Source organism: Perognathus longimembris, chromosome 26 (assembly GCF_023159225.1).
Source record: "Perognathus longimembris pacificus isolate PPM17 chromosome 26, ASM2315922v1, whole genome shotgun sequence".
Lineage (NCBI taxonomy): Eukaryota > Metazoa > Chordata > Mammalia > Rodentia > Heteromyidae > Perognathus > Perognathus longimembris.
Genome location: NC_063186.1, coordinates 7,799,688 through 7,817,820, shown reverse-complemented (window position 1 = coordinate 7,817,820; position 18,133 = coordinate 7,799,688). Strand labels below are relative to the sequence as shown.

At 63.7% G+C, this 18,133-nt stretch overlaps 2 protein-coding genes across 4 annotated transcripts; both read right to left on the bottom strand.

The window, feature by feature from the left end:
• Nucleotides 1-1,662: 1,662 nt before the first annotated feature.
• On the bottom strand, nucleotides 1,663-12,462 carry Pcbp4 (poly(rC) binding protein 4). 3 transcript variants are annotated; one of them, XM_048335026.1, is made up of 13 exons: nucleotides 12,330-12,462; nucleotides 6,190-6,352; nucleotides 5,586-5,609; nucleotides 5,442-5,474; nucleotides 5,140-5,256; nucleotides 4,740-4,871; nucleotides 4,257-4,385; nucleotides 3,960-4,034; nucleotides 3,816-3,860; nucleotides 3,671-3,734; nucleotides 3,314-3,366; nucleotides 3,033-3,202; nucleotides 1,663-2,107 (listed from the first exon to the last, which is right to left on the bottom strand). In XM_048335026.1, the coding sequence occupies exons 2-13, from the start codon at nucleotides 6,268-6,270 to the stop codon at nucleotides 1,828-1,830; spliced, it is 1,203 nt and encodes a 400-aa protein (XP_048190983.1). In that variant the 5' UTR covers nucleotides 6,271-6,352; nucleotides 12,330-12,462; the 3' UTR covers nucleotides 1,663-1,827. The 3 variants fall into 3 exon arrangements, with proteins under 3 accessions (XP_048190983.1, XP_048190982.1, XP_048190984.1); XM_048335025.1 differs by having other exon boundaries at nucleotides 1,964-2,304; XM_048335027.1 differs by lacking the exons at nucleotides 6,190-6,352; nucleotides 12,330-12,462 and adding an exon at nucleotides 5,964-5,998 and having other exon boundaries at nucleotides 1,964-2,304.
• Nucleotides 12,463-14,495: 2,033 nt separating this feature from the next.
• Abhd14b (abhydrolase domain containing 14B) lies at nucleotides 14,496-17,198 on the bottom strand. The gene is given in 4 exon segments (XM_048335031.1): nucleotides 14,496-14,871; nucleotides 15,100-15,341; nucleotides 16,913-17,033; nucleotides 17,035-17,198. Coding segments are annotated over 4 exon segments (633 nt in total). The 5' UTR covers nucleotides 17,125-17,198; the 3' UTR covers nucleotides 14,496-14,691.
• Nucleotides 17,199-18,133: the final 935 nt, after the last annotated feature.

The following is an 18,133-nucleotide window of genomic DNA, read 5'->3' as shown; positions in this document are numbered from 1 at the left end:
CCGGGCCTGCGGGACGCCCTCTACCTGGCGCACCTGTGCGTGGTGGACCTGCTGGCCGCCGCCTCCCTCGTGCCCCTGGGCCTGCTGGCCGCCGGGCCCCCGGGGCTGGGCCGCCGGCCGCTGGGCCCCGCCGGGTGCCGCGCCGCGCGCTTCCTGTCGGCCGCGCTGCCGCCCGCCTGCACGCTGGGCCTGGCCGCCCTGGCCCTGGCGCGCTACCGGCTGGTGGCGCGGCCCCTGCACCCGGGCGCGCGGCCCCGGCCGGGGCTGGTGCTGGCGGCCGTGTGGGCCTCGGCGGGGATCTTGGGGGTGCTGTCGCTGCTGGGCCCTCCCCCCGCGCCCCCTCCGGGCCCGGCCCGGTGCTCGGTGCTGGCGGGGGGGCTGGGGCCCTTCCGGCCGCTCTGGGCGCTGCTGGCCTTCGTGCTGCCGGCCCTGCTGCTGCTGGGCGCCTACGGCGGCCTCTTCGCGGTGGCGCGGAGGGCGGCCGCGCCCCCGCCCCCGGCGCCCGCCCTCCTCCGCCGAGCCCGCCTGCCCGGGGGCAAAGCGGCCATGGCTCCCGGCCTGGCCCTCGGGCAGTTCGCGGCCTGCTGGCTGCCCTACGGCCTCGCCTGCCTGGCCCCCGCCGCCCGGGCCGCCCAGGCCGAGACGGCCGTCACCTGGGTGGCCTACTCGGCCTTCGCCGCCCAGCCCCTGCTCTACGGCCTCCTGCAGCGGCCGGTGCGCCGGGCCCTGCGCCGCCTCGCCCGCCGGGCCCTGCCCCGGGGCTCCCCCGCCTGCCCCCGGCCCGCCTGGCCCCCCCTCCGGCGCCTCCGGAGACCCCCCGGGGCCCCCGATCGGGAGGACAGAGCCCCGGCCTGCCAGGGACCACCCGAGATCCAGGGCGTTCCAAGCTCCTTTGTTCCTGAGCCCCTTGGGGCCAGGGCTTCTAGAAACTTCTAGAGGGTTCCTAGCCCAAGGAGAAGGAGGGGCAGGATACCTAAGAGGACCCTAAGGGATCATCACCAGGCCTCGGTGACAGCCACCACCACCGCAGGAAGAACCGGAGGAGAGACAGTCAGAAGGACTTCCCTGACACCCGCCCCAGAGACGAGCTCTGGAAACTTCCACCTGCTTCCAAGAACACATCCACTGGATCCGTGTGACGCTAGAAGCAAGAGACCGCCCTCACCCCCCCCACCCCACCCCCGAAACTGGCATAGGGAAAGGGGTTCAAGCCCCCACAGAGAGCTGGAGGACTCCTTTTCTGCAGAGTTGTGTTGCTGTTTGCTGTTGTTTCCACCACCCCAACATCAGTACATCTCACGCTCGTCTGGTCGCTGAGAATATTTATTCAAAAACAGGGACTGAAAAAAACTGTACAGAGTGTCTGCTGCTGCCCCCACCCCACCCCACCCTGCCCAGACCACTCCCCAACCCCCGGCTACAGGCAGAGCCCCCCTCTTTCTTTGGGTTGTCCCCGACAAGCCCAGCTAGTCCATTCCAGTCAAAAAAAGGGTTATCAGTGAAAGCAGCAGGAAAATGCAGGGGTGGGGAGGATGGGAGTAGGGGGTGGGGGGTGGGGTGGAGAAGTTGGGCCCCAGCCGCCCCTCAGCCCCCCCCTCCTCCTCCTCCTCCTCGATCCCCCACCAGGGCAGCAGAACCAGGACACCACCCACCCCCCCCCAGCTTATGCGGCAGCTCCCTTGGAGGGAAGCGGGGAGCCCCTCTGGCTGTTCCCTGTAATCCAAGCACAGAGCGGAGAGGGGGTGTGTGTGTGGGGGTGTGGGCGACACCCCCCCTTGCCCCGGGTGGTGTGGGGGGGGGGCTGCCCCAGTTCCCAGAACACCCAGGTCAGAAACCAAACCCCCTTTTTTCTCTGAGAGGACCCAGGGCCTGGAGGGAAAAGGATGCAGCCATGCTTCTTCTGGCATGAGGGGGTGCGCTTGGGACCCCCCCCCCTTTGACCCCTCTAGGGGAAGGCAGGATACATGGGCAGCCCCTGCCCCCCTCCTCCTCCCCCACCGGGGCCTCCGTGGGCCTCAGTAGGGGGAGAATTTCTGCCGCTCGGCTTTCTTGCTTCCGTTGGCGGCTGCCATCTTGGCCGTGTAGGTCGCCAAGCCCGGTGGTGGCCCTGGGGACGCGGGTGGTAGAGCCAGGAAGGGCACAGGTTTGAGGCCGATGAAGTTGGAGAGGGAGATGGTATAGGGCGTGCCCAGCAGGCCCGGGGGTGCCGTGGGCAGGGCCGTCAGGGGCGGTGAGAAGGGGGTGGGCAGGTCTGCGGGGGCTGAGCCGGGTGTCCCCCCAGAGGTAGACTTGGCCGTCTCTAGACTGCAGAGAGGGGAGAGGAGGGGGGGGAAAGGTGGGGGTGAGACGGGGCGGCCACCCAAGGACAAGGAGGTACAGTGGTGTGGGGGGGAGGGGAGAGGGAGGGGTGGAAGGGTGGGGGGGGAGGAACAAGCCGATCCAGCAGTGGGGGCGGGGGGGGGGGGGAGAAAACCTAGGAAATAGAGCCAGCTGCGGGCCTGGCGCCGGTGGCTGGCGCCCGTCATCCTAGCCACTCAGGAGGCTGAGATCTGAGGATCGGGGTTCAAAGCCAACCCCGGGGAAGGAAAGTCCGTGAGACTCTCAGCTCCACGAGGCAAACCGGAAGTGGCGCTGTGGCTCTAAGTGGTAGAGCGCCAGCTTCGAGCAAAAAAGAAGCCAGGGACGGCAGCGCTCAGGCCCCGAGTTCAAGCCCAGGACTGGCAAATAAAACAAAAACAAAAAAAAATGAAACAAAACAAAAGCTAAGGGACAGTGTCCAGGGCTTGAGTTCAAACCTCAGTGCTGGCAGTGGCAATGCAGACACACACACGCACACACGCACACACACGCACACACGCACGCACACACAGAGGCAGCAAGGGCAAGCAGGCTGGGTAGTGGGAGGGGCATGGGTAGGATGCCACAGGAGAAGGCGGGCCTTAGGGGACGCAGAGGACCAATCCCAGGAGGAAGGGGGTGGGCGGGCCCCTCCCCGCCCCGCCCCGCCCCTGGGGCAGCCACCCTGGGCTCACCAGGCAGTGATGAGGTACTGAGCCAGGGCGATGGAGACCGGGGTGCCGGTGATGGTCACGTGCCTCTCCCCAGCGCCCTCCGCCTGGTTCCCGATCTTGATGTGCGCCCCCGACATCTGCCGGATCTCGCTGATCTTGCTACCCTGGCGCCCGATCACGCAGCCGATCAGCTAGAGGCGAGGGCAGAACGGCACCACGAAAGCGGGGTGTAAGGCCCCAGTGTGTCCCCCCCACCACCCCCCCCCCGGCTTCCCCACCCCACCCCTACCCCATGCACTCACATCGTTGGGAACCAGGAACTCCTGGGAGCTGGTCTGTGTGCCAGGATCCAGTCCTGGGGTGAAGGGGGGGGGGGCCGGGGGGAAGAAGAGAGACATGAGTTGGGGGGCCTAGGTCTAGGTCTGTTCAAGAAGTGGAGGGGGGGGGGCTGCTCAGAGCCAGGCTCCCTCGCTACCCAGGACACTGAGAGCTAAGCAGGGAGGGTGGTTCAAAGCCAGCCTGGGGAAGATTCTTTTCTCTCCAATGAACACCCCCGCCACCCCCCCCCCAAAAAAAAAGGCCATTAGTGCTGGAGCCCCAGGACGACTGGAAAGAAGAAGGAAGGCTGCCCGACCTTCTTCTGGGGGGCGTCAACGAACCTGGCACCACAGTGGGCGGGGCGAAGGGGACGGCGTGGCCTGAGAGCTGCTGGAGCTTGGTGACCTGGGGGTCAGAGGTCAGAGGTCAGAGGTCATCAGGTAGTCGAAGAAGGGAAGCCTTGGGCTGGGGGCCCCATTCACTCACCTCAGCAGGGGTCACGGCTCCATATTGACCCTGGACAGAGAAGCCCTGTAGGTGACAAAGTGGGGGGGGGTCACTATGACACCATCAGGACCCCTATCCTCACGCCCCACCCCCGTTCTTCCTGCCAGCCCCCTCTCATCTCACCTGGTTGGCTGAGAGGAGGACAGAACCTAAGGAGAGGCTGGGGTGATAGGGGATGGTGGCTCCTTTGGGTGGGGACTGCAAGACACAAAGCGCCCCCCCCATTCAGTTCCTATGACCCCCCCCATCCCCCAGCAAGAGCCCAGTGGCCTCAAAGCCTTCCCCACGCCTCTCCTTCCCCCCCTCCCGCCATAAATGCCCTGGAGTTCAGAATTCCCCATGTCACCGACATCCACAGAGCACGGGGCTCCCCCTCTTTCCCCTTCCCCGCCCCTCCCCTCCCCTTCCCCAGGACGGCACCTCCAGAATAACAGCACAGATCTGGCGCACACACAGAATGATGGCGTCCGGGACCCCAGACACGGTGACCGCACGCTCCGTGGAGTTGGGCAGCAGGTCCCCTGCCACCTGCACCTGGGCTCCCGTGGTCTACGAGGAGGAAAAGCAACAGCTGCAGCCAAGCATGGGCGTGCACGCCTGTAATCCCAGCGGCACCGGGGAGGAGGCTAAGACTGGGGAAAGACTGAGAGCGTCAGGCCCCGGCTAGGGCTGTCAGAGGGGCTGGAAGAGAGAGAAGAAAGAGGAGAGAGAAGGAGGGAAGGGAGAGAGAGAGAGAGAGAGAGAGAGAGAGGAGCAAGGCCAAAGCAAATGACGACTTCTGGCAATTCGAAGTCTAAAAGCAGCAAGCCTGCCAGGCTCAGAGCTCCCCCCCCCCCCCCCCCCCGGCCCCAAGGTTCAAAGCCACAAGCCCGGCTTCCCCTCTCAGCGTCCCTTTCTCCTCACCTCCCGGATCTCTTTGATCTTAGTGCCAGCCTTCCCGATCAGCGAGCCACACTGGCTGGCGGGGATAACAAGGCGCAGGGTCACAGGAGGCCTAGAGACATTGCCACCATTTGTAGGAGCAGCGCAAAGGTCCTGTGGCAGGAAGATGGGGAGGGGGGTGGCGAGGGAGGGTTTGACTACGCCTGCTTCTTCCTTCCTTCCGCTCCTATCCCTAGTCAAGCGCCACCAAGCCGGGCACTGGGGGGTTCACGCCTGTCATCCTGGTAACTCGGGAGGCTGAGATCTGAGGGTCACAGGTCCAAGCCAGCCCGGGAATCAGCCATCGCCTGTAGCCCCAGTCAAGTTCTTCCCCGTCAACCCCACCCCGCTCAGCCCTCCCGGGGCCCCTGCCCGCACCGACCTCGTCCAGCTTGAAGGCGATCATGGAGACGGCGTGGAAGACGGCGGCTGTGGAGCCGGTGATGGTGGTGATGCGCTCCGGGCAGGAGCCCTCAGAGATGGTGATCCGAGCACTGCTCTGTGGAACACAGGACGAGACACCCCGATGCCAGCCGTCCACCTGCCTTCCCCACTGGGCCAAGGAAGGAGACGGGGAGGGGGGGCGGGGGGGAGGCAGGGAGCCCCCTCCCCACCCCATCAGCTCCCACCCCCCCCACTGGGCACCATCCCCCCGGCCCAGCCTCTCTGCAAACCCCTCCTCACCTGTTCCCGGATCCGTTTGACTGTCTCTCCCTTCTGTGGGAGACAAAACAAGCAACAACTGGCTCTTAGCCTCAAGGGTTCACCACCTCTGACCCTGGGCTGACCCCCCCACCCTCCCCTGCCGCCCGCCCCAAGGCACCTTACCTTCCCAATGATGCTGCCCACTTCCTGCAAACAAGACCAAGGGTGGGGTCAGTGAGGGCCCAGGCCCAGGCCCAGCCTGCCCTTCACTGGGGCAGACAGAGGCTTCCAGGAAGCCTAGTTCTTGACCTGACGCGGAGGCCACGCCCACTCCATCAGGGCCACACCCACTCTCCTGGCCAGACCACGCCCACCCCCTTACCAGACCACACCTTCTCGCCTAGCCCTCTCATCTTGCCAGGCCGTGCAGGCGCCCCTTGCTTGGCCACACCCACTCCCCCTCACTAAGCCCCGCCCACTCGTGCCTCAGTGTGAGCGTGATGCTGAGCTCCGGCTCCTCCTCCAGCCCCGCCCACTCTCCCCCAGGCCCCGCCCACTCGCCTTGCCGAGCATCAGCATCCTCAGCGTGAGCGTGATGCTGAACTCTGGCTCCTCAGACAGCCACGCCCGCTCCCCAAACCCGCCCACTCAGCTCCGCCCACTCCCCACGCCCCGCCCACTCGCCTTGCCATGCATCAGCATCCTCAGCGTGAGCTCCGGCTCCTCCTCCAGCCCCGCCCACTCTCCTCCAGCCCCGCCCACTCTCCCCCAGGCCCCGCCCACTCGCCTTGCCGTGCATCAGCATCCTCAGCGTGAGGGTGATGCTGAGCTCTGGCTCCTCCTCCAGCCCCGCGTCTGAGCCGCTCATGGTGCCGGTGCCGGTGCCGGGCGGGGCTGGGGCCGCAGCGGCCTGGGCCTGGGTGTGCGTCCACGCTGCGACCGGCTCCACGCTGGCAGGGACCGGGAGAAGAACGCGGTCAGAGCCCGGCCCACTCCAAGCCCGGGAGGGAGGGAGGGGCCGTCCCTCCCCCCCCACACACAAGGGCCAGCCTCCGCATCCGTGCACTTTCCGCACTGGTCTCCCTAGCTTGGGTCAGCCCAGAGGGGTCAGTGAACCCATGCGGGCCCAGGTAACCCCCATCTGTAAAAGGGAGGCCAAATCCTACCCACCCCCCCACCCCCCCAAAAAAAGTTATGCCACACGTGAAAACCAGACGCCGGGGGGCTCAGGCCCGTCCACCTAGCTGCTCGGGAGGCTGAGAGGGGAGGATGGAGGTTCAAAGCCAGCCCCAGGTAGGAAAGCCCCTGAGGCTGTTCTCTCCAAGTGACCATCCAAGTGGAGCTCAAGTGGCCCAGCACCAGCTGTGAGTGGAAAGAGCTCAAGGACAGTGCCTAGGCCCCGAGTTCAGGCCCCCGGTACCAGCCTGCGTGCCTGGCACGCTTCTGTCACCCGAGCTACTCAGGAGTCTGAGATCTGAGGATCGCCCGATCAAAGCCAGCCCCACCAAAAACAGAGCTGGAACAGCCCTGGATTAGAAGAGGGGCGCCCTTGGCCCAGCCTTCCTGCTGCCTGACAGAAGCTTGGGAAGCAGGAGCCCCCCACCCTTCACCCCCAGCTCCAGGTTCAACATGGGGTAAGGTCAAGAATCCACCCAGGGCTGGTTCCAGAACCTTCCCTGCCACCCCCCCCCCCCCCCCACCAACCATGACCCCTAGGCACAGGAAAGAGGTCAAAAACTTCCAAGGCTAGCCACATTCTGGGCCTGGAATATTCTACCAAATACCAGAAACAAAGTCACTTGGGCCTGGCCTCAGTTCCTCCCGCCACTCCCCCCCCCCACCCCCGGGTGAGGGGTAAGAGAAGGATTTGGTGGGCTGCTGTTAGCACTGTCAAGGCCGGGAATGCTGAAGAGCCTGAGATTAGCTTCTAGGATTAGCCTGCTACCAACCCTCCCCACCCAACCCTTTTATACACCCCTTAATCCCGAACCTTAATCCACCTCAGAAATCCTCCACCAAGGAGAGCTGGCTGCAGCACCACAGTTCAAGGAGGACAGTGTGTAGGACTTACTTGGGACCCACTGCGGGCCTAGACTAAGTCCCAACCCTACAGATTGCTCCCGCTAGAGGCGGGCCAGAGACCAGCACTCTACCTCTTGAGCTACACCTCTTCCTTCTGGCTTTTTCAATGGCTCATTGGAGATGAGTCTCACGGACTTTTCTTCCCTCTCCCTGGGCCAGCCTCGAACCCCGATCCTCAGATCTCAGCCTCCTAAGTAGCTGGGGGGGGGGTGGTTACAGGCGTGAATCACCCGGTGCCCGGCTTGCCTGGCGTTTTTATAGAAGTCTGAGTAAGCCGGGTATGTGGCACGCAATCGCCATTCCTCTTCGATGTCATGGAGGTGACAACCCTTTCACCCCCTCCCCCCCTCCCCCCCCCAGCACCCTGCCCCTGCTTTGAGTTCTGCCATGGGCTTGCCAGAGGGTAAGAAACCAGCGCTAGATGTCAGGACGCGGCCTGTGGCTCTGGGTGTCCTGGCCAACCTCACGCTGGCTGCCCTTGTTAGACATTCCTCTGGCTGCCGGCACTTCCCCCCATCAAAGGATGACGTGCTCGCTGCTGTCCCTGGGGGACAGGAGCCCCAGAGCACCTTTGAGGCAGCCACTGCCTGTGAGGCCCTGTCACTCTCTCCTTGTGTCTCTCGGTTCACAGCCAGGCCACAGAACGACGCTCAGACATAGACGGGAAATCTCCACGTGTCCACGCCATCTATCAAGGTCACAGACAGCAGGGGCTCGGAGGGCCCCACAGGGCCCTGCTTGCCAGTTGCAAGCCTGCTGTAAAACCCCATCCATCTGCAGCTCCTTTGATTTCTTTTTCGGGGGGGTGGGGGCAGAGGAGGAGGAGGAGACTGGTCCTAGGATTTGAACTCAGGGCCTGGGCACTGTCCCCCTCAAGGCGAGTGCTCTACCGCTGGAGCCACAATGCCACGTTCTGACTCTGGGAACGGCTCCTTGGAGATGCGTCTCCCGGACGTTTCCTGCCTAGGCTGGCTTCGAACCGTGACCCTCGCGATCTCGGCCTCTGGAGTAGCTAGGCTGGCAGGTGTGAGCCCACGGTGGCCCGGCTGTTCATCCCCTTCGGACACGCTTCTGTGTGGATTTATTTGTCTGTCTGGGAGACCCTCGGCCTGGCTAACGGATGGAATGACAGCTTATCCAGATCTATACCCTTTCAAGCTCACAGATGTTTCTGGGGGTACAGGGACACCTATAAGGCAAAAGTCATCCGCAGGGAAACCAGATCCTTGCCCGCCCCCCCCCCCCGCAACTCCCCATGCCATCTCATTCTTCCGGGGTTCCAGGAGAAACGGGGAGTCGGATCGGGACTGGAGTTCTTGCCACGGGAAACAAGACCCATTGCGCCCTAAATTCCAACAGGCCCCGAGCCTCTGTCCACCTGTGCCGTCTGCGGGGTGAGTGGCGGATGGGCCCCAAGGCTCTGCCAGGCCATCTATCCACACTGTGCCACGCTGACCTCCAGCTCACCTCTGAGGGGTGTCCAGCACCCCCGCTCCCGTCAGCAGGGCCTCCCTGGCAGGACATAACAAGCTCAAACCAAGGTTCCTGACCTGGGGGGGGGGAGGGGGGCCCTTCCCTCTTGTTCTCCAAGACCCCCAACCCCAGACACTCCTGTGCTTCTTCTGTGCCTGGCTTCCTGCCACTGCGGGTTGGGGAGGGGGGGGAGAGGGAGGGGGGGAGGAAAGGGGGAGGAGTGACAGCTGTGTAAGCAATAGAGGCAATGGAGTCAATCCTCTTCCTGCCCCTCCCCCCCAGCTGTCTCTCTCTCTCTCTCTCTCTCTCTCTCTCTCTCTCTCTCTCTCTCTCTCTCTCCTGACAGCTGCCCAATCAAAGGGCTGGGGGGCTTAGCCAGCTTCCCCCCCCACCCCCCTAACACATATACAGGGATCAAGTGTCCACGGCTTTGTTCTGAAGCAAGAACAATCCTGGGGGGGGGGGGAGGGCTCTTGGGAACAGGCAACTCAAGTAGACTGGCCCTCCCCGCCCCTTGGGGGATGCCCAGGGCTCTCCCAGACCCTCCAGCAGATCCACCTGAGCTCAGAAGAGAGGGCAGACCCCAGCTCCTCCAACCTCACCCCTACCTGACATTCCCCCCCCCCCACCTGACCCGCTAACCACACCCGGGGAGGCTGGGGGTAACAGGGCCAGGCAGGGTGTGGCTAGGGTAGGTGCTAGGCCTCCACTCCATGGGGATCCTGCTACAGAATAAAACAGCCCAGCAGGCTCAGGCCCACAGGCCGGGCCTCGGCCCCTCCGCCTTCCCGAATGACCAGCCTTACCTAGTTTGGGAGGGAGGGGGGTAGGGAAAAGCCTGAGGTCCCTCTCCTCTAGCTTCCGGCTTCTCGATGTGAACGCTACCTCAGAGTGTCACGGGAGCAGTCATCCCGCCCCCCCCCCCCAAAGAGTCTTCATGGCCAAGGGAAATCAAGGCAGGCCCAAGGCCTAAACTCCATTCTAGGAGGACGACCCCAGCCCCACTCCCTGAGAGCCACTCCATTTGGGAAAACCTCTAGCTTCCATCCCCCATGCTAGAGACTTCTTGGGGTTCCCCCCGCCCAGTGCCCCCAAGAATCAAAACGTAAAAGCCTGATCTGGGCAGGCGATCAAGGTCTTCCCAGCTTCTCCCCCCCACCCCCCCCCATATGTTCCTGCCTAGTCTGCCCTCTTCCCCTTCGGTCAAAAATCCTTCTCAAAAGCCATCTCCTCTTGCCAAGCTCTCCGGAACCTTCCAGAGTCAGATGGAAGCCCTCTCAGGCCTCTCTGGTCTTCCTACACACACACACACCCCAAAAAAGATGACTGCTCAAGTCACAAGAGTCCCCATTGGGCACTTTGGAGCCGGTCTTGCTGCTACCCAGAGAGGAAATTCGAGACAGGCCCAGGCTCCACGCACAGGGAGAAGTTAGGGTACCTAGTAGTCGGGGGGGGGGGTATGAAAGACCCTTTAGGCGCAGAACCCTGGGGCTGAGGGCCCAGCCACCTTGCAGAAGCAGGCAAGGCCTTTCTAGATCCTTCCTCAAGTTCCCAGCCCGTGCACATTCTTTCTCCCAAGTGTAAAGGGGGGGGCATTCTTGCTCACGTGAGAGATGTGTGTTTCTAGGGGACCACCCCGGTGTGTGCCGAAAGCTTTCAGGAGTTGGGGGGGTGGGGGTTAGCCCATCCCAACTTGCCAAGCTCTCACCGGATCCAGAGGGAAACCGGAAGAGGAGGAGGAGGAGGAGGAGGCCAGAGATGGAGACCCCTTGAGAGAAGGATTGGGGCGCAGAGGCCTGAGGCAAGCTGGAGAAATCCATGGGTCTCTCTCCTCCCGCAAAGAGCTGAGCCCCGGCTCAGTTCTGCTGATGGAGATTGGGGGGGGGGGGGGGGGGAGGCGGTCCTGGGAGGAGGGAAAGTGGACAGAGGCCTGTGTGGGGATTCAGGGTGGGGCCAGGCCTCTCTGCAGCCTCTGGGGCCTGCCAGGGTGTGTGTGGGCCGTCTGCTCCCAGCCCCCCACCCCCCCGAGTGTGCGGATAGAACAATCCCCTTGTGTTTGGCCCGCCTGGGCCTGAATGCTGATGAAGGGCTAGGGAGGTGGGAGAAAGGGGGGGGGGGGTAAATGTGTAAAAGGCTGGGGATGGGGGCGGCTTGGAAGTTGATGGTGGAGGGGAGGAGGGGGGGAATGTTCCAGGATGTTCCAGGACTTGGAGAGGTCATAGGGAGACAATAGGGCCGCAAGCTGGGATCTGAAGCCAGAACTCAGTTTGGGGGGGGGGGGTCTCACACAGCTTCGTGAGGGGAAGGGCCTTGGGCTTGGAGGGGAAGTGTTGTAGGGGGGGGAACCCCTGTATTCTGTGGGCCCAGCATGCAGGGGATCACCCAGGAGCTTGGTGGGTCTCAGTGCGCCCACCCCTCGGGGTGACCATTGGGGTGCCGGGGTGGGGCGGGGCCTTGGGTGCCACAGGTCTCAAGATGGCGGGGCCTGGGATAGGGGAGTGAGGAAGGGGGGCGCGCCTCCCTCCCTCCTCTGCACGAGGTCCAGGCAGGGTTCCCCCCCCCCTTTTCTCCCACTCCCCACTAAGCCTCCCCTCCCGGCTCCGGCTCCGAGGCCCGGGAAGCTGGCGGCTGCCTTTCCCTTGCCGGCCCCGGAGGCTTGGGGCTGGGTCTTGGCTCTTTGGAGGGACTGCAGGGAAGGGGGTGGGATGGAGGGGGGAAAAGGGGGATGCGAGAGAGAGAGAGAGAGAGAGAGAGAGAGAGAGAGAGAGAGAGAGAGAGAGAGAGAGAGAGCACCAAGAGATGCAGGGGAGCAGTAGGAGCCAGACCCCGATTGTGTGCGTGTGTGTCTATGGAGGTGTGGGGGTTCAAATCCGCTACCTAAAGATCCAGGACACCCCTCCTTGGTGCCAGGGCTTCCTCTAGCAGAACGAGTGCCCCCCACCCCCAACCCCCAGGGCTCCCACACTTGTGCAGGCCCCGGGGACCCCGGGACCCCTCCGCCGCAGGCCCCGGCACCCCGGAAACCCCAGGACCCTGGCACCCCGGACCCCTCCGCCGCAAGCCCCGCACCCTGGAACCGCCCCCCCCCCGCGGTCCCCAGCGCCGCAGGCCCCGCACCCCGGGACCCCGCACCCCAGGATCCCGGGACCCCCCACCCCCGCGGTCCCCAGCGCCGCAGGCCCCGCACCCCGGGATCCCAGGACCCCCCCGCGGTCCCCAGGGCCGCAGGCCCCGCACCCCGGGACCCCGCACCCCGGGATCCCGGGACCCCCCCACCCCCGCGGTCCCCAGCGCCGCAGGCCCCGCGCGCGGACGCGGGCTCCCCGCACCCCCAGCGCCCCGGGCGCCCCCCGCCCCCCGCCCCGCGCCTACCTCTCCGGGGCTGTGCGGCGGCGGCGGCGGCGGCGGGGCGGCGGGGCCGCTCAGAGCCACATTGTCCCCGGGAGAGGCGGCCGCTCGCCGCGGCCGGTGACATCAGCTGCGAACAATGAGGGGTTTGACAGGCGCGCGCCGAGCCCGGCCGGCCCGGAGCCCGGCTCCGCGCCCCCCCACCCCGCCCCACCCCGCCCCGCCCGCCCTCCCCGGATCCGATTACAGCGCCGCCGCCGCCGCCGGGCCCGCCCCGCCCCGCACCGACGGACGGACGGACGGACGGACGCACGCACGCGGGGACGGACGCCCCAGTGCCGCAGCCGCGCGCCCCGCCCCGCCCCGGCCCCCCGCGCCCGCCGCTTCCGGGAGGGGAGGGGGAGCGGGAGGGAGGAAGGGAGGGGGGGCGGGGGTGACCCCCCCGCCCCCCGCACAGCTGCCAAGCTGCATCTATCTACATCCCGGGCCTCGCGGAGCCCCTGCGCCCCTCATCCCGGCCCCCCACCCCGGGCCTGCGCCCCTCATTCCGGCCCTGTGCCCCTGACCCCGGCCCTGCGCCCCTGACCCCGGCCCTGTGCCCCTGACCCCGGCCCTGCGCCCCTCATCCCGGCCCCAAGCCCAGCCCCAGCCCCTGACCCCGGCCCCCGAGCCTCAGCTGAGCCCCCTGCGCCCCTCATCCCAGCCCCAGCCCTTGACCCCGGCCCCCGGGCCTCACCTGAGCCCCAAGCCCAGCGCCAGCCCCTGACTCCGGCCCCCCTTTGATGCGCCCCCCCCCCCGCCTTTGATGTGCCCTGTGCCCCTCACCCCGGCCCCTGGGCCTTTGCTGAGCCTGTGCCCCGGGTCCCAGCGCCAGCCCCTGACCCTTCCCCCCCACCCCAGCTCGGCCCCTCGACTGCACCCCAGCACCCCGGCTCCGCTGACGTCCTTCGGCACCTCCCTCCTGCCCCTGCACCCAAGCCTGAGCCAGGGCCTGCTCTGCAGGGTGGGACAGGCTCTCCCACCCGGGCTGGAGGAGGGGCGGGGGGGGGGGCTGGGGGGCCATGGGGCCCTTACTGCAACCACACACACCCCCTGAGTGATTCCATACACCGCCCACCCCCAAAAAAAATCTACCTCCAGACTTCCTTCTGGGAGTTCTAGGGATGGGGCACGGCCTTCCAATCCTTTACTAGGGAAGAGATGGGGGGGGGGTGCTGAGCTGTTTCCAAGTCCTCCCCCCTCCCCCCCTTTCCTCTGTAATCGGCTCAGCCCGGTCCCACTGACCTCCCCTTCCCCCTCCCCCCCCTGCCCTCCCCCCCCCTCCGGCGGAGTCTCTTGGCACCTGAGCCTGTGTGGGTGGGAGGGGAACCCAGTCTCCCTTTTCCCTCCATCTGTCCCGGTGGACAAAGGGCAGGGGCAGGGGGTGGGGGGGAGTGGGGGGAACCATCTGGTCCTGCCAGAGTGGGGGAGGGGCCTCCGTGGCAGGCAGTGGGGGGGAGGGGAGAGGAGAGGGGGAGGAGGAGGGGAGGCGCTCAGGAGATCACAGCCAGAGCTTGTTGGGGGGGGGGGGGTTCACTGTATGGCTTTATTTCCACTGACTTCTATAATCTGCATGTACACACACATGCACACGCACACACACACATGCACACACATGCACACACACCAGGAAGAGAAAAAGCAGCAAGAGAGCTGAGAGGCAGAGGTGTGTGTCGGGGGTGGGAGTTGATGGGACCTGTGGTAAACCTATGGGTGGCCACCCCTCCACCCCGAATTCTGCCCCGGTAAGTAGAGGGGTCTTCTCTTAACAGAATCTGGTTCTGGGGTATCCCCCACCTCCCTGGCTGTTGGCTTATGCGAATGAGGCAAGCCCTTGTGTATACATGCATAGGATAGACCTGTGTGCTTGTTCCCAGAGCAAGGCAGGGGGCAGGGGGGGCTCCCCCAGATACAGACAGGCTTGTATCTATCGATGGTCTAAGTCCTATAGGTAGGGCAGTGGGCAGGGAATAACCAGGAACTGCAGGGCGTCTGAAGGAACTGGAAAGGAAGGCCGGGCAGAGAAGGAGAAAGCCAAGCAAGGGAGCGAGTAGGACGAGCAATCAACGGATGAAATACCCTCCACCCGGTGACTTCCTGAGAATTGGTTCTGTTTAGTTTTTCCTCTTGATTCTTTTTTTTGTTTTAAACCTCCTTTTTAGTCTCTGCAAGAGAAAGAAGCAGAAGAGGTAAACACCAAAGATTAAGAACCCAGAGAGCCAGAGATGGATGCACCTGCTGCATTGACATGACTGGGCAGAGAGAGAGAGAGAGAGAGAGAGAGAGGAGAGAGAGAGAGGGATCGATCCCAAGGCAGGCTGACAACCCCCATCCACAGAGCTGGGGCTCAAGCGAGGCCCTGCAGGAAATCCAGCAGCCCTCGGTGCCAGTCCTCAGGTTTGTCCAGGTAACAGGGGTGCCCTGCTCCCTCCATAACCAACACCCTGTGGTTGGGCAGCTGCTTCAGGTGTTCAAAGCTGGTGGGCCCCATGGGATCCTGATCACCGTATACAATCAGAGTCGGAGTCTACGAGAAAGGAAAAAGAAGGCGGAGTCAGCAGGGACGCGGGCCTACCCTAAAAGCGGAGACACAGCTGGGCTTGAGGCACAATCATTTGCCAAGGGAACCACAGGGCAGGGCTGGGAGATTTGGCCCCAAGTCACCCCGGGTGTGGGCGAAGATGGAAGGCACAGAGATCGAACCTTCCTTGCCCTCCGGCGGGGAACAGCTCGGCTTCCCACACTAGGTAGGTACCTTCACGCCGGCGTAGTCGGCCGCGTTGATCTTGTCCGTGCAGATGGGGGCCACCGGCACGTAGCCCCGGAGCTGGGAGCCAGGCATGGTGAGGAAAGGCAGGGAGTACATGCCGCTTAAGGACGGGCTGATAACCACGGGCAGGCCCAGATCCAAGGCGTTCACCACAGCCGTCAGAAAGCTGCCAGGCGCCAGCTCCCCAATCGGGGCCGGAGCCGCTGCTTCCTTAGAGCGCCCCAGACCTGCAAGAAGACGGACGGGTGTGGGAGAGACGAGACAAAGGGTGATGAGTGGGAGGACGGAGGGCTTTCCTCCCGGAAGTCCTCTTAGACCAGCGCTCAGGTTTCTTCCGTCCGTGGGACTTGAACTCAAGGCCTGGGCGCTGTCTTTGAGCTTTTTTTCCCTCCTCAAGGCTAACTAACTGCGCTCTACCACTTTGAGTCACAAGTTCGCTTCTTTGCTTTCTGGTGGTTCATTGAAGGCACGAGTCTCATAGACTTTCCTGCCCCAGCTGGCTTTGAACCACCCATCCTCCCGATCGTGGCCTCCTGAGTAGCTAGGATGACGGGCGTGAGCACCGGCTCCCAGCCTTTCCCTTTTCCTTCTGTGGTTTGGTTTTGTGCTGGGTACCGGGAGCTAGAACCTACGCATGGCCTTGCTTGGCTTTTATGGTCAAGGGTGGCAACCCTACTACTTGAGTCACAGCTCCACTTCTGGAGTTTTTGCTGGTTCATTGAAAAGAAGAGTCTCATGGACTTTCCTGCCCAGGCTGGCTTCAAACCACTGGCCATGTCAGACGCCAGCCTCCTGCGTAGCTGTATCACTGGCTTGAGCCACCATTCATTGTTTTTCTGATCTTTGGGCTTCTCCTTCTATTAAAAAGGTTGACAAAGTTGTTAGAGGCATGGCTCCGGTGTCCTCAGACTCAACCAATAAAAAAAAATAAGAATGTGGGGCTGGGAATGAGGCTTAGCGGTCGAATGCTCGCCTCGTATACATGAAGCCCTGGGTTTCGATTCCCCAGCACCACATATATAGAAAATGGCCAGAAGTGGCACTGTGGCTCACGTGGCAGAGTGCTAGCCTTGAGCAAAAGAAGCCAGGGACAGTGCTCAGGCCCTGAGTCCAAGGCCCAGGACTGGCAAAGTAAATAAATAAATAATAAAATAAATAAATAAAAGGTAATAAAACAAAATACCTGCCCCTTTAGGGTTGTTGTAAAAATGAAGTGGGTTGCTTACAAAGGTTCTTGGCTGTGGGTGTTGATGTGAAGGACTGTGGCCAGGCCTGGAGGGGAAGGGGGGGGGGTGTGCCTGGCAATCCAATCTCCCTCCCCACTTTAGACAACAACCTTAGCTCCCCAACCTTTGCTCTCAAGGGCCCAGCCCAACCCACTGTGGGAACCAATCAGGTCAGGATGAGAGGCCTGCCCAGGAGGCCTGAAATCATACCAAGCCCCGGCCTGGCCCAGAGGAGAGGCTTAGAGCCTCAGTCGGTTACTAAGGGCTTTGGGCCTGGGAGGTCTGGATTCTAGACCAGCATTCAGGGGCCTATGCCTGTGCTAGTATGTCTTGTCCTGGTAGAGCACCAGCTTTGAGGGCGGAAAAGCTACAGGGACAGTACCCAGGCCTCAGTAGCAACACAAATGATAAGCATAGTAATAATAATAAGCAGAACAGGAAATCAGAGGAACTCAAAGTCTCGTAGGTACCCAACTCTGGAGCTTGAGGGCCTAGCCTGGCTTGGTCCTCCCCCCACCCCCCAGCCCCAGGCCTTGGATCCCCAACCTTGCCCAGGTCCTCGATGCACCTACCCGGCAGGTCAATCGCCACAGCCCGGTAGCCAGCCTCGGCCAGCTTGTGGAGGGTGCCCAGGTTCTGCCAAGTCTCGGAGGAGAAACGAATACCGTGCAACAGCAACACAGACAAGAGCAGCAGCCTGCCCACCGCCCGGCCGGGCCTCGCGGTAAAACAGCCTTTGCTCCTGGACCTCGATGGTACCGTCTCGCTGCTCCACGGGGGCCATGGTGGCTGTCCGCCTACGACTGGATGAGGAACCTGTGGTTCGAAGCCAGGCTGAGGAGGGAAGGGCCAAGGCTGAATATATATTTGCCAGCCGGGGAGGGCCAGCACGGTGCAGGTGCTCTGCCCGCCTCTGCCACCCGATTGGGTGCTCTCCAGCCTCACCTCAATGGCACGGGGAACAATCAGGGAGGAATAGAATGAGTTGGAGGGGGGGAAAAAAAAATAAAGTGAACTCCATCTGTGAGGCTCCGGTGACAGCGGATCCTTTTCCATAAAGGAGGTAACTCAATCATGTTCAATTCTGAGGCACCAGAGAGGATTAAACAGGGGGCCACCACCACCGCCCTGGTTCAAAGAGACACGGAGCGCGTGGGACACAGTGCTTAGGACACAGTGTCCGTGGACTGTCATCTCTCTCCTCTCTATTCTGCTTTATGGACCTCATGGAGCTCAAGCGGGGGGGGGGGGGGGTCGGGAAGAAGCCCAAGTGGAGGGGGTTCAAAGGCGGAGATCTAAGCAAGCAGCAGTCCAAGGCAGGAACTTTGGGGGGGGTAGGGGGGTGTGGGGGGGGGTCCAAGCTCCAAGGGAAGGAAGCCCAGGAGCCCAGGGGACTGGAAGAGGAAGGAAGAGACGATCCGGGGGAGGGTGCAAGGGGTGGGGGGGGGTACCTGCGGGGGTGCAGCAGCGAAGCAGGGGCAGGCTGGCCTGGCTGGGGCAGGAAGGGCAGGCCAGGAAGGGGTGGGCCCCGTGGGTGGGTGGGGTGGGGCGGAGAGTGAGACGCGGGCCACGCTCCCCAGCGCCACCTGGTGGCGTCGCGCCGCTACTGCACGCCTCCTCCTCCCCCTCCAGACGTCTTCCAGCGGCCTCAGTTTCCCCAAGCCACTCAGCCTCACGTGAACCACCAAGAGCAGGAAGTCCCCAGGGACCTGCTGCCTCGGGCCCCAGGGTCTGTACCCACCACACCTGGAGGAGCATGGCCGGCCAGGTGAAGTCAGGGTGCAAGGCCCAGG